Source organism: Amblyomma mixtum, chromosome 3 (assembly GCF_055824585.1).
Source record: "Amblyomma mixtum isolate Tamu chromosome 3, ASM5582458v1, whole genome shotgun sequence".
NCBI lineage: Eukaryota > Metazoa > Arthropoda > Arachnida > Ixodida > Ixodidae > Amblyomma > Amblyomma mixtum.
The window spans coordinates 218,482,321-218,497,631 of NC_143014.1; the positions used below are offsets into that span (position 1 = coordinate 218,482,321).

The window sequence follows — 15,311 nt, forward strand, 5'->3', positions numbered from 1 at the left end:
AAAGTAGCAGGTATTGAACCCTATCAGTTGTTGAGATAAAGCAGAATAAATAACCTTTTGTGCACCAAAACATCAGAACATCTGAAATCCGTTAAAAGCGGCAGTTTCGCAGCTTTCTGGGCATTGTAGCAATTTTTTAGTTATGACAAAATATCAGTCCGACATCAGACTATTATATAACATTTGATCTCGAATAGGGGCCATGCTTGTGTATGGGCTTCTTCCTCGAACGTAGAAGCCGATATTTTGTAAAAAAAAAAGAACGGGAACTCCCTGAGAGAACCCAGACAGTCAAGATCAGCCATGAAGCCTCCATTAGACGGCCTTCACGTCTTCACGTCGGGTAAACTTATGTAACAACTACAGTCTTGTTCTAAATACACTCAGAAGAAAACTCACATAATTCCTGCTTGGGTGGGGCTTATAGTGGGATATTCACTGGTGACGCAGTCACTCACGGTCACTTTCAGGGTGTCCGGCAGCACTGCAAAATGAACGTGCATTAAGTCTTCGCTAGAAATAAGAAAATATCAAAACATGTGGGTGCAATTATAAGTAAGGTGGCGCTCAAAACAGGCGCTGACAAGTACTGCCGCGTGTGTGCACAGCGACAGCTGCAATCTACTAGCACAGCTGGCGCCTGCGCAGCTGCGACCTGGGAGACTCCTATGCATTTTTCCTCCATTTGTACTAAGCTGTCATTCCTGCTCCTGTGAAATCGGAGCACATCGAAATGTTCCACAGCTGTCTCTGAATTTACTCAGTGCTGCGGTATCGAGGAGAACAGCTAATTCGTTTGCAATTCGCAACAACTCTCGCCTTTGTTTTGTTGAGAAAGCAACACTACTGGAGCCCATCTCGGCTCGTCGTGTATGCTCGTGGCGGTGCGGCTACGAAATGACCTTGAGTCGCCGTTGCCTAGCAACCGCTTCAGCTGCGCTACCAGCTATGGCGCCGCGCCGCTGCCGCCTTTCGCCTACACACCTAGAGGGCACCACCCTCGCACAGGCGCTGGGTTTCACAGCTCATGACGGCGTCGTGCCGGCCAGGGAGCCGGTACGAGCTAAACCAAGCGCTTGACCACAGGCTAACACCACAAGCGTATTGTCAAAAACGGCACGTACGATCTTGTGCCATTGCCTAGCCACTCAAGTTACTTCCCGAGCTTACACGAGTTACTCGGGTAAGCTCGAGTAAGTTTGGACGAGCGTCGTGCCATCTGCGCGAGAGGTCGCTTGGCAAGAGCAACAAGAGTCACAAAATCCCGACGGGTGGCTGGGATAGAAAATGCACCTGTCAGTGCAGTGGCACATCGCTTAACCGCTGCGCCACTGCGCTGGTAGTGGTATATGAGGACTCGCCGCCACCTATGAATCTTAAGTAGGAATTACCAATTCAGCATACATCGGCGTTAACCCATTAAAGGTATCATGCCACACCCCTAAGGCGGAGTTTAAGTGCCCCCTCCAATTGAAGAATGAACACCTGCTTTCGCAGGTCTACTCGGTTTAACTGCGTCAAGCCCCTATCAATTTTTTTCTATTAGGAAGGACTATAGTTGAAGGCTTACCTACCAGAGCCCTTATTTATTTATTTTTGGTGCGATATACTGTCGATCGCAAGCGATCCAAGCGAAGGAGAGGGGGGGGGGGCAGAAAATGCAAAACAGCAAACCACTAAACATAAAACAAAAGAACGCACAGCACAATGCAGCGTCACTTGTTCAACCCGCTATGATAACAGAACAGAAGTGGTTGCACTCCGCTAGCTTGCGCGGAAAAATTAATACTTGAATACTTCTGCTCGCACGGAGTTAGAGGGTAATTAGTCAGTGTGGTGGTTCTAAGTGTGTCACGTTACAGGCGTTGATGGATATAGGGCAAGATCGTTTGCTACTTCGTGGTTAAAAAAAGAGAAAAAAAAATTCAAGCTGGACTTTATGCCTTCTGACTTCTAGCTTTCATTAGTTGGCTTTCATGAAAGCTTTCATGACTTGGCTTTCATGAAAACGAATAGCTTTCATTAGTTCGTTAGGGAATAATATGTTGGGTTCTTACTGCCTTACAGTCTCCCTCGGAGCTCGTCCAGGGTAATTTATATTAATGTTAGTATGCAACGCACGCATACTCTTGTTTCGGGCTGATTAGTGATGGGTATGCCACTAGTGTTTTTTGGAGTTTATGCCTGCGAAACGTTTAACATAAGTGAACAGGTTTTCATTTTCATGGAATAATTACAGATATAATGTCATAATATATCACGCTATTTATGTATGAATTACCGCCAGATATAAAGAGGCAGATTTGAATGCGCCCCTGGTCGCCACGATCTAAGCTAGACTCGCTCGTGTACAGTAGACTCACTGATGTTTCGGGTTATAGTAGGTACCAGGAAAATAATTTTCTTTTAATTACAAAAGATAACTTTCAAGTGTAAATATGTTGCTTGGCCATAGAAACCAAACCAACCTGATCATTTGCGGTCACGAAGCTTAATTGTTCGCGTGTTTCCGCTTCATATCTCAACACATTCCTCGAAATATAAGTTGAGTAACAATTCCGTGTTAAAAGATATTCGGTATAATTGCTCTTTTCGAGAGCTGGTTTTAGATTTTTGTGTATATTCTGAGCCTTGAATTCTTGACTTCCTGCGCACATCTACTAGGACACTACTCTAAAGCAAGCAGCAGCTAGCATTCATTCTCCAAAGAAGACGCCGCTTACACTCACTCTATTTCATGACAGGGACGCCGCTTCTGTGGCTGCCTGGTCAGTTGGCCGCAGCCAGGTTGGAAATTTTGCTGCCTACTTTAGGCAGGCTACGTTACTGCGTTTTCATAAGTGCCAATTTCATTAATCCATATCCCCAGGATTCGTCTAGTAGCACCGACGGAAGACTACGAAAATAGTCACAGTGATACTCTATCCTTCCACACTCTTTGGAGGCAGGGCATGCTTTTAATGGATACAACTTTGGTTCGGTCATTCGTCGCAAGAATCTCTTTGATCTATTCGAGTATTTAAAATACTAACCGACTGCGGCGCGCTTCTTCATGAAGAAGCACTGTCCCAAATACCAGCCCTCAAGACAATCGGCCCGACTTGGACTTGCCTGTTCTGGCGAGGGCTTCAATATCTTCCTCGCCGCACCGGTCCACCATGCAGATTCCGATTCGAGCCCCTGGTGCCAGAGGGTCTGTCCAGTAGCTCATGAACTTTGATGCCTGCGGGTTAAACCATCCAATTTCTTCGCAGTTCGAAGTGTTCAGGGATTTGAAACGTATTAGAAAAGAGCTGATAAAAAAAGAGGAAACAGTGGATAATTTTCTTTAATATCAACTTGGAAAAGGTGATTGTGTGGCTTCTTGGTGATCGCCTTAAAGTTTTGGCAATAAAACAAAAAAATAAACGAGATTTAAGTTTGGGAAAGCGCTGTACGAAATATTTTTTCTATTAGATAAGTTACTTTCATACGTTTACGTTTTGCTGCTGTGGCTCGCTTTAACCAGCGAGTGCTGCACGGAACTGTTGCAAACGCAGCTCACTTTAACGAAAGAAAGAAAAGCAGGAAGGATAATGATACGCTAAAAGATCAAAGCTCTCCGAGTCTGCAAATAAAATGTGGTTATGCTTTCGGATCGTCACCACAACGGTGAGATAAAATGTGCAGAGTGATGAAAAACAGGAAATAGCATCATGGTCAAACCCATGTGTTTGTTTATGTTCCTTGGTGCAGTTCAACAAAAAAGCAATAGCGTCGACACAACAGCAACAGCTATTAGCTGGGACGACCTTACCTCATTGAACCATTTCAACGTTTTTCCATACCCGATTTATGATGTGGTTCCCATTGGTCAGGAAATACATAAGAAAAATTTCTACAAATTTGCACGTCTCCTCAGGCCAAATAGTCACTGAGAGCGAACTTCACAAAATGTCTTCACAGAACACTGCTTTATGACTGGACCATCTCGTTGGCTGTAACTGTTGGCCAATCACATAAGCACTTTCCCGTCAGGAATTCTTGTGAACCTCTTGACCGTCTTCAGAATACCTACTAAGTCCTTCCAAGAATTACCATAGGCTTGCTAAACGAATATTTAATACCAATTTTCCAAAGATGCTTGCGAATGGACAGAGAGAAGGGATAATAAAATTGCCACTATGTGTAGAGAACGTTTCCTTCCTTTAGCAAGCACGGCTTGGGAGAAGCAGTCGCCACAGAAAGCAACACCCATCGATCCAGAAAAGATATATCAGCATGATAGTGCACATCGTACTTTCTGCTAGCCATCAGCATCCAAGCGTCTGATAACGCTGTTTTCTTGTACTACTGACTTGTAAAGTACGTTCCTTGTTTTTTGGTCCTTCTTTCCTCTGAGCATGTGTATCGCAGAAAACCGGCGCGGAGCTTCACCCCTTCAGTGGCTTTCTTACATGTACTCTATCAATTATCTTGTGTTTTTTCTGTCCCACTGAGCCACTTACTTGAAACGGGGTTTCGTTCCAATTTATGTGCCCTATTCGTCATTCTACACCACTTCGTGCGCTGCTATCTCGATGATGCACTGTGCGTGTTAAGATGAATAGGTGCACCTCCTATGCAAGACAGGCATTCATTCATGTATTGCTGTCTGGATTTTGCGGTTTGGGATAGCTCCCAGCGATCATAGAAGTGTGCGAAAGTGCTGTTCTCTTCTGCGTTTCTAAAGGCAAACTGAGGACATGTTAAAGCTGGAGTGCACCGAGTGGTTATCGCTCCCTGATGAAAAAGCGGCTAGTAGCACTCTATGCGAAGCTTGTATATACAAAAAAAAAAGCTGAAAAATTGAAGTTCAATTCATGCCAAAGGCCATTTTTCACAAGCAAAGCCCGATGACGTAAAGCGCAGTCTTAGTTCCAGATCTCTGAGGCTAAACCACACTTACGAAGAAAGCGATTACGGAACCCCTAATGCACTCGACGGCATCCCTAATGAAACGATTTCAAGTAACTGTGCAAGATAAAAATGTCCAAAATTCTATTCTAAAATTTTCAGTAATTATTGCATGTTTCTCGGGCAAAAAAATTAATTTCGAGCCACAAAAGGCGCAAGTATTAAATTTTAGTGCCAATAAAAATTTGTTGGAGAAGTCCTTAGTCTCGGTTTGAAGCGGTGAAAAATAAGGGCAGTTGAATTGAAGCTTCAAAAAGCGGTTTCGGGATGCGCAAAAGAAAAAAAACGGGGGGGAGGGGGGGGGGGGAGCAGGGCTGCTGTGTCCATCTGCCTGCAATGCGTTTGTAGGTAATTTCAGCTTAGTGTTAATCAGCAGCAGGAAGTTACGCTAAGTAACCCGGCAGCTTGCCTGCGCTCATTTAGAGTGTGTTTGAGAATTAAGCTATAAATTCGCGTTTCTAGAGTCCATTTCTATACATCATCTAGAGGAAATATTGAAAGCATGCCGCATTAAAATCACTTATTTTAAACAGGCTTATGGAATGGGAACACATGAAAATTAGCTTTCTTTCAGTCCGGTTCACAATAGAAATAAAAATGCTTTAAACTTCACAAACGTGCGTCTAGCAGTAAGGTTGTCCCACACACAAAAGGTGAATCAACACTACGAAATCTCGCTTCATTATCTTTTGTGAGTTCCATCACAGGGGTTACCGAAAAAAGAAGAGCCGACTCTTGACTGTGACTACAATAGCTGTTCTTTTTACTTTTACTGTGGCTGATTTTTTTTATTGTTTTCTATGTATAATTTACCTCCCGGTAATGTACCTTGTAGTATATTGTGTTAGAACGGCTACTTGGGCTAGTTGGTAGAGATTCATTGCTACGAGGCATCGCGCAGAGACGACGCGTGTGTCTTTCTGTGTGTCTTTTCTTGTCCGTCGTCTCGGCGCGCTGCCTCGTAGCGAAGAATTCTAGTATAATATTACAACATAACTATAAAAATGGAGGGGCGTCACAAATGTAAAAACCTTTTCTTACTAGTGGGTCTGACAGCAAGACTTCCAGCGGTTTCTTTATGACACACGCGGGTATGTAAGGCGGGTATGGCATTACCCGCCTTACATATCGGGTGGCAATAAATAGGTAGTTATCTTTATTGCCTGTCCAGATGCACGTCCACATACCCACACCGCCGTTACAAGCCGTCATTGGCGAGGGAGTGAATCAATTTTATTTTGCTTTTACCCCCCTGTCTGGGTCTTTCCAGTGGAAGCATGAACAAGGACGGTTAGTGCAGTTTCTCTAACACTGTGAATAAAAATGCTTTCGCATTTTATAAATGCGCTTATTTCATGTTCATTTCAAAATGATTTATCTAATCTGCTTGTTTAGGTATTCTTACTTAATAAAAACTTATTGTCGGGACTCAGGTATGGAAGCCGCTGTTATTCCTCCTAACAGAGGGTGTCGGTAAAGTACATATTTCTTCTACTGAAGACGCTAAAGCACAATGCCATACATCCTAATATTAAGATAGTCTATTGGAACGGCAAAACATAATCTTTTGCTTGGAATAAGCGAGGAAAAACTCGGCTTAGGTCCGCCAATGCTCGCCTGGAATAAACGGTGAAAAGCTCTGCTTAGACACGCCAGTTTGCTCATATAAAGAGCTGACGATAAACTCCTCTATGAGTGGAATAACTTCGGCATCTGAGGCGAAACGGGAGCGAGCAAAGAGCATGTCAGGCCAAGGCGCGCTATTGATAGCTTCATCTTTACCGCGGCTGCCGAAGGTATTGCGAATCGTGTAGTCCGGTACGATGCTTTGAACGACCCATTTCGCCATGGGGTCTGGTACTTGTCACGTCAAAGTTCAAAAGGTTGTTCGTCTAATGCTGCCAGTTAGATAATTAATTCCGTTTGCTGCGTACAATGATTGGCTAAAGTTCAGAAAGGTCCCCCGGCATACTTTGGCCTACACCAAGAAATTGTCTTCATGGTTACTATATAAACCGTATGCCCGATTCATGAAGTTTTTTGACACGTGTAATAAGTGCTAGTGAATGTACGTTGGCTGACGAAATACTCTGCCGCTGGTCACAAAATGCTCTTACCTCGACATAATTTTGTTAAGTTTTCTCGAGAAATGAAATAGTCCCAGAATTGTTTTGAACGGGATGAATATTAGCCCTCAGTTAACATCAGCTCCTTCTTTTTTGCTCCCATTAATTGTGATAACAGGTTCAGTGACTGCTCGTGTTTACCTGTGTAAAAAATGTTGGTTGTTCTCTTAAGAGGTGCGAGTGCGCGTATTTCTTTAGAAAAAACGGCTTAGTAGTCTCACCCTTTTGTGCACCATGGTGGCGGCCGGTAAGAGGTTCTCTACCGCCGTGTCGTTGCCTATGAGCTGCAGCTGAAGCACGCAGTAATGGCCCCTTGTCTGGATGTATCCGTACTCGTCCCGCACCACGGTCGCCACGCACTCGTCGTACGCGCCGAGGTCCACCGACGTGCCGTGAAGGAAGCCTGTCGGGTACTTGCCGCTGGAGTCCACAACTTCAAGAGTCAGAAAATGGAGGAAATGTAAGCGTGGTGATGGTGAAGCAATAATAGCACGCGGAACTACGGAGCCATTAAACCCTGTTCCATCTGAGAATTGTATAATGTTCAATATTTTTGTCTAGTTCATGTAATGCAACTCTTCCAAAATGCCGAGAAGCTGTCTTGCTTTTGCACGTCGTTCTATATCAGTGTATTCGTTCACGCTACGCATAGAGGTAGGCTGCGCAGGAAAGCCCGACTTTGCTACAATTCGAGGGGTTCCAAGCTTTGTCTGCCGCTTGATAAGATAAAGGTATGTTTGATTTTAGCGGATTTGTACTTCCGTTTCCATCGTTTATTTGCAATGCAGTTATCAACAGTATCATTTAATGCATGGACATTCGTATTAGACAGGCCTGATTGGCTTGCTAGGCCAGTTTTCCAACTGAAGGATTTTAAGCGATAGCCGATCATTGCGTACTGAAGAAAGCAGAACCGTGCCACAGCGGTGGCTCAGCGGTTATGGGTTTCGGCTACTGTCCCGAATGACGTGGGCTCGATCGAGGCCGCAGTGGTTGAATTTCGATGGAGGCGAAATTCTAGAGGCCCGTGTACTGTGCAATGTCAGTGCACGTTGAAGAACCCCAAGTAGTCTAAATTTCCGTAGCCCTTCTCTACGGCGTCCCTCATAGCCTGAGTCGCTTTGGGATGTTAAACTGTCATAAATCATAAACCATAAAGCAGCACCGCCGTGTTCTGTGTTCCTTAAATAATCTTATACGTCGTTAGTAGCCAAGCAGCCTAACATTTCTGATGCGGGAAATGAGTATCTATGAGCATTATCTACAAAAAGATACATCGCATTGAAAACGAAGAGCTAAATTTCGCCGATTAATGCCGCATTTATTGTGAACACTTCAGAATGGGCACAAATTTTAAATACCGAAAATGATCGGCGAACTCAAGAGAATCTTCGATGATACCAAGCTGTAAACTGTACGTATAAAAACGCGATGGATACTGTCGTATTGCTGGCATAGTACGAATATGCCTGTCAGCTACAAAACAGGTGAGGGCATATATTATTGATAACTGTGTTTCTTTGAGCACGTCTCTATGCACGTCTCTATTCACCTCTCTATGAGCACGTCTCTTTGAACGTGCAGTGCAAGGACACAAGGTATGGAGGCTAGTGATTAGGTTGGGCAGAAAAAATAACTTAAAATAAAGTGCCCCGCTTTCGCCGCAAGCAGGCGCAACGAGTTTCGATATCGAGGACAGAAAGACACACCGCTGGCGCTAACTTACGACATATATTTTTGAAAAGCGGCATGTAGAACTTGATACATGTCGAACACCGAGCGCATCCGTCAAGTAGGAAAAAAAACGGTAAGCTCAGGGGACGTGATAAGGATCACCCATTGTTAATACCTACAAAGGCCGCCTCTTTTTGTGAGGAGATAGACGAGTTGCTGACACAATTTTCCTTCTGTCTAGCAGTTTGTGGGGCTTTGACAATTTCATGATTTAGTTTACCTTTTCTCTTGTCCACGATCAGGAATTTATCAAAAAAGTTTGCAGTGCATTGCTGATTTACTTCCACTAAACATTTCGATACTAGAGTCCAGCCCTTTTATAACGAACCTGACGGCGCGTGGATTGTGTTCTTTATATCCGAAGTTCGTAGTAAGTGGGCTTCCCATGTTAGAGCAAAACGTACAAAGTCATACCGTGTAAGTTCGTTATGCACGTCGGTTTATTCACAATAGACCTTATTACGGCGCTTTCCAAGCTCTCGAGAGCAGTCGCATACCCCTCGCCGATAGCGCTGCTGCCTACAAGCTGCTTTAGGGAGGCGGTATAACTAATCGCGGTGAAAACCTCCATGGCAGCCGGTGGCAGATCGGCCTCCTAGTCATCGTCTTCTTTCGTCCGGAATCCGCACATGGTTACACGAGCGATTAGCTGTCTGATATTTTAGGGTGCTCGGCAGATAGCATTTAAACAGAAAACTTCAAAAAGGACAGAAGATATCTCAGTCGCCGCAGAAAATAAAAGAAATGACGGCAGTCATTCCGTATATTCATGGCCTGCCCGACAGTCTCAAAAAAGATGAGGAGAATAGAGACATTCGTGTGGTTTCTTCAGCCCATAAAAAGCTTAGTGTCGTGTGCAAGAAAACAACTCCACCAGCAAGCGGCATCAAAAACTGCTGTGTTCCAAAAACCGAAAAGCTAGCTTCGTAAAATTCACCGAGAACATCATGCATAACATCCCGCTTTTTTGGGAAAAGAATACGTAAGCCAATCGGGCAGGTGCCTAAACAACAATCTGCCTGAACATAGAAATAGCGCGCGAATATTCAATGGAAGATACTTTGGCTGTGCACTACAGAAGTGAGACTGCAAGCCGTTTTTTTTTTTGTAAATTCTATATCTTGGGAAAGAGAAAATATTAACTAACCCGAGAAATTTTGCAAATCGTACAGACTAGACTGAAGGAAAATTTAAGCAGCAGCCCGTCTATCTCACTCTCACAAAAACGGCTGGCCTCCCTAGGTGTTATCAATCAATGATCCCTACCATGCACCCTAGTTCTGCCATCTTTTTTCCCTCCGTGACGGATGCTCTAGGTGCTCCAACTGTGGAAAGTTCGCCATGGCATCTTTCAAAAATAAATCGATTGGAAGTTAGCGTCAACGGTGTATGCTTTTGTTTTTTCGTCCCTAGTGTCATTTGCACTACACATATGTCATGGCATTTCTTAGTCCTTGTAACGATAAGGGGGGACATTTATAACGCTTGACAAGAATTATTCACAATCTTCTCAGTATTTCTCAGGAGTGCGTCATTCACAGCATGCGTTCGTCTACATGAGTGTCGCACCAAGTATTTAAGAAGTTAAAGCTAGTGAAGTTGCCCGAGTATGAAGATCACTCGCTTAGAAGGCACAAGACAAGACAATAAGACCCCAATTAGACATGCTGAGCGCTCAGGATGCGGCAAGTGTACGCTTCTCTGTGCATAAGCAAAACACTGCGGTTCACTCATAGTTCATCCGCCAGCGTTAACAAAGAGGTTTCACAACGAAGTGACGCTTGCGGGACCAGAACGCAATGCGCCCCTTCATTAGTGACGAAAGCTTGTAATATGCGCGTTTAACACTTATCAAAATGGGCATAAGATGCATTCGTGAACGACCACAATTTTATGAAGAAATCACAACCACACCCGTTAGTGGTGTCGCCCATCAGCTGCAAACATTCAAAAGGCGGTAGATGCAACAAGGACATCGAACTCACTTCTCAGCGCCCACGGCTGGAGATCGCGTATGGCACGCACAAGCCTCAGCAGGCTCAGGCTGCACGTGGGCGACATGTCGGCTCTCAGCAGCTTCCGGGCCAATGGGCTGGACGGATCCAGCACGGCGTCGACAATTGCTCGCAGAGAGTCTGTCATGCTAGACTTGCCTCCCGTCTTGCGATGAAACCCGTCCGAAGACGTACTCAAGGCGTTGCAGGAAAGAGCAGCGCACAGCAAGAGCGCACAGCCGACTACCGGTCGCAGCTTCCAGAAGTACATATTCGAAGCGGAGCTTTCTAGAGTAAATGGTTACCGCTGGTCACGCCAGCAAATATACCCGTTTGTACGCGACACTAACGAGGTATATTGAATTAGGGCGTTTAGTAAGTAACGTGTTTTTATAATACGGCTGAAACAATTGCGGTCATACGGCAGACTCGTCGCCAGTAATGATCCAACGTCCGTTCAAGCCCGGAGCCAGCGAGTCGAGTGAATCGAAGAACGAGGTACAGCCCTTGTTCTGGACGGGACATGTCACGTGACTTGAGACGCAAGTGCACCGCGTCTCGTTACAGTTTAATGATTTGCTTCTTTCGTTCACATAATGTTTTCACTTTATTCATTTTTTTTTCAGCGTCGGCACTTCCTGACATGCTTTATAGGCTACGTGGGTTGACGCTTTGCCACATGCGCAAGTCTTGCATTGCCTTAGCCGCATTTAGTGACGTAAGGGGCCCGAAAATAGCCGCCCCGCATCTCACGACTTAAGCTCTTTTCGTGACAAGATCTGCGCCTATGTTTCCTGGTTGTTTTTGTTTTCTGTCAGCGCCCTCATAGGGGCACACATATTCAGAGGTAGAAAGCATGATCTGCTTGAATTGATTTTTTTGTTAGGTTTTCACTTTCGGCGGTTTCGTTTGCGCATCCTGTTTGCGTGTACCCCGGAGCGAACTTGTTGTCAGCTTCTCAGGGATATGGCGTCATTCCCGGCGACCATCTCGCAATCTGTTTTTCTTCCATCGTACCCACGTTCTCTGCTTAGCCTTATGGCACCCCGGAGGGCGGGGCGGGAGGGGGGGGGGAGGGGGTAGAGCCATTAAAGCTGCCTCGTGTATAAACACTCCTACGATACCTGGGGAGAATTCGTAACCTTGAGCTCGTTCGCCAACCCCCGACCCCGCTTTGTCGTGGGGTGTTTTTTTGCCGTGGTTGCGCAGAGCGATACAAGACGCCGGTTTCTTCCGGGGGCGTATTGTGTTGGCCAGGAAGCCTACTATTGAATGAGGGCTAGAAAAGCTGAGCACGTTAAAATCAACCTTCGTCAATTTCGCAGGCAACCCTCAAGTGGGACGCGCGGGCGACATTCTTAGGTAAGAAACTCAACCAATTTACCTCGTGCCTGGTGCTTTTGTCCCCTTTCATTACCAAAGCGCCATAAACATCCATAATGGTTGTCAGATTTCTCAAATTATTTCAATAAATGTGCTGAAGTGTGGCGTGTTGAAAATTTAGAATTTATAAAACGCAGGCCTGTAAGCCGTTTCACTGTAATTGTCTACTGAGAGGAAGTACAAGTGCAGCTGTTTGTTGATACGCTAGGTACTGGCTACGTTAGGTACGTTAGGTAGTAGGTCTCGTGAAGCGTACAGAACCCTTTTGGCAGACACCCGCAGCATTGGATATGTGCCATATGATGTTGAAATAGATTTCTGATTTCTGATTCTGATTTCTATCAAGTCGGTGTCCGCCGCTGCTTTCTCAAGTCATACAGGTTCCAAACCGGCAAGGCTGATTTTTATATCCCATCCATGCCTTTTTCGAAGTTGCTTGAGCATTGCTTTATTTTTTACAAAAGATTAAAGGGCGTTTTTTTGTGTGTCAGTGTTGCATAGGTCCTATAGGCGAGCCTAGGAGGGAATAGAGGCTCAGAGATAGCCTCTGTATACTGCTGGGAAAAAAACAGCGCTAACATGAAGGACAAAAAAAAGTGGGCAACAGGACTGGTCCTCTTTTCTTTACCCTTCATCTTAGCCCTGTTCTTTTCCCCAGCAGTTTTTTACCAACTAGCTCAACTCTCCGTTTTATTGAAGCCTGTGTATAGGTTACCAGATAACCTATGGGGAGAACATAGCGTCATTACCAGGTGGCAAGCATTGATAACTGACACAAGTGCTTGCTTTCATCTTTCTTCTCCGACCTGCATTCCCGAAACTCACCTCGAATAAGGAGGGTTCAGAGAAAATGGCCCCTAATGTACTGTTCGGGAGGCAATTCAAGATAAAGCTTGCCGTGACACTACTGGAATGTAGTACATGCGAACAATGTGTGAAATATTTGCAGTCTTGTGACATCAGCGAAATGTCGCATGTTCAACGCCGAAGAGCAACTTATTACCCAGACAAAGCAGAGTAGTGAAACATACAGGGTGTGCTACCTAACCTGGGCCAAGGACTGACAATGAAATACTGGTAAACTCGATTTAACGAAGTGAAAAGCACCCGCGAATTATTTCTTTAAATCAAGAAATGTTTAAAATCGAGGAAGGCATTTTCGGTACCAAACCCTTCGAAACCTAAAACCGTAACATAGCGGTGCCAAAAGGTTCCGCGGCATTGTATTTGCAGAGAACCCGCGCCTGCGCGTATAAAAAGTCCACGAAGGCGTCCCGAAAGGCTTGTCCATGAAAGCGGCATCTGGTTAAACGGATTCGAAGCCAAGGTTGGAAGGCTATGAACAAGGTTGTGGACAAAAATAAATCAGAAATCACCTTTTTACTCATTTTTTATCTGATAAACATCGTCAAATCGTGTTTGGTGGTAAAATGCTTTTCTTTATTTCAGGTTGAGGAGAACATTGAACTCTGTTGGTCTAATCCGGGGAATAAAAATTTATTCATTAGATCGGGAACTTCGTAATATCTGGTTTAGTTAGATAGAGTTTTAACTGTAAAAATTGTAGGCCGGTTCCGAACTCTTAAGAGCGTGCCGACACCTCCTGCTTATTTTTTCTTTCCGAGCAATCGGTTTGACAGCTATCATTAGTTTCCTTCTTAAATAATAACATCATATCAGCTGCTACATTCGTCATCAGGTCAACCTAAAATTTGCGTGCACCACTCCAGAAGCTCTGCCCTGCAAACAAAGCGACAGCTTGCAACCTCTACCAGGTTCTAGAGAAAACACTTGGTTGAAAACAGATCCACACGCACCTAAAGCGGTGCAGGCGGGAGCCCGTTCCCTCAAAACCTTCAGCTGTAGCCTAATTTCGCTTTTTATTGCTTGCTGCGCCCTGCTCCCGGGTTACGTCGGACGTGGAATGCACAGGCTGCACATATATGACAACGCAGTGAAAGTAGTGAATTTGTGCATAGCAGTCCTGTATGAATGCGCAACTATTTAACAAACCGTTTTCATCAGTGCCTTTGGCGGAGAAGTGCCACTGAGCGGAAGGCCAGCCAATTAGTGTCGCCTTATTGGTACTGAACGCCACAATACCTGTTCATCGATATTATTAACTGTTCCCTACAATTTTTCCGTAAATACAGATGCAAACGCGAAGCACGTCTGTGAAAGTTCGGTCTCTCCAACATAAAGTGGACAAGAGCGGGAATTTCTCCTTCAGTTGCGGCGCTGTCAATGGCGACGAACAATTTGAACAATAGGAGGGGGGTAGGGGGGGTGGTGTTCAAATGGCGTCTGTTTACTGCACCCCGCTCTCCGCATGACCAGAAGGCCGACAGAAGGTAAGTGGGTAGCGTTACGATGCCGTACGCGACCACACTTCACCTGTTTTCATTATTTTTTCAGCTTGTCTGTGCTGCGGCATGTGTGCATGAGCTATAGGTGCGCTGCTTGTCAGCATTGTTAAATGCAGCGATGGGCTAATGCCGGAAAAGTGGATAACATATTTTGCATGTTTTTGCAGTTCCATCTCTCGCATCCGTGGAAAAAATTATTTCATCCAAAATAATTAATCATAGCCAGAACGCTGTAGCTGTGGTACAAATGCGCTCAGTATCACAATCATAACACGAGACACGACTGCACGAAGCGTCGTGATTGTAATACTCAGCGCATCTGTACTACAGTTATGGAATAGCAACTAGCCCCATTTGTCGCATTGTTAGAACACTGTATAAGTGCAATTTAACAGCATTTTTTAGTATGGGGATAAAATTAAACGTGTGGATGGATCATGGGCGTTGGGGACATTATCACATCTTTATGTTTGAAATATATAGATGCGTACATTTCCAGAAATATCACTCCATGATTATAAAGTACACGGAGTATAAGTGCATGCAAAATTTGCCCAATTATAATAGTTAATTATGCCGCCGGAATGGCTCAGTGGTTATGGTGCTCGGCTGCTCACCCGCAATACGCGGGTGTGATCCCGGCCGCGGCAGTCGCATTTCAATGGAGGCGAAATTCTAGAGGCACGCATACTGTGCAATGTCAGTGCACGTTAAACAGCCCCAGGTGGTCAAAATTTCCGGAGCCCTTCACTATGGCGTCCCTCATAGCGTGA

At 44.9% G+C, this 15,311-nt stretch overlaps 1 protein-coding gene and 1 long non-coding RNA gene across 4 annotated transcripts in view; one reads left to right on the forward strand and one right to left on the reverse strand.

Moving 5' to 3' along the window:
• Nucleotides 1–11,249, reverse strand: part of LOC149353707 (nose resistant to fluoxetine protein 6-like) — a 34,133-nt gene extending 22,884 nt beyond the window's left edge. Inside the window, exons 1-4 of the mRNA XM_089577392.1 lie at nt 10,781–11,249; nt 7,283–7,494; nt 3,112–3,223; nt 400–484 (exon numbers count right to left, since the gene is read on the reverse strand). Of these exons, the coding sequence (XP_089433518.1) occupies nt 400–484; nt 3,112–3,223; nt 7,283–7,494; nt 10,781–11,060 (689 nt within the window). The 5' untranslated portion in view covers nt 11,061–11,249. The remainder of the gene's footprint in view (nt 1–399; nt 485–3,111; nt 3,224–7,282; nt 7,495–10,780) is intronic.
• A 680-nt stretch (nt 11,250–11,929) lies between these two features.
• The window catches only part of LOC149353708 (uncharacterized), a 163,702-nt gene continuing 160,320 nt past the window's right edge, over nt 11,930–15,311 (forward strand). For 2 of the 3 annotated variants that reach the window (XR_016291036.1, XR_016291037.1), the window contains exon 1: nt 11,930–12,151. This is a non-coding gene — a long non-coding RNA (uncharacterized LOC149353708). Of the gene's footprint in view, nt 12,152–14,325; nt 14,524–15,311 lie in introns of all 3 variants that reach the window. The other variant, XR_016291035.1, reaches the window with a different exon arrangement.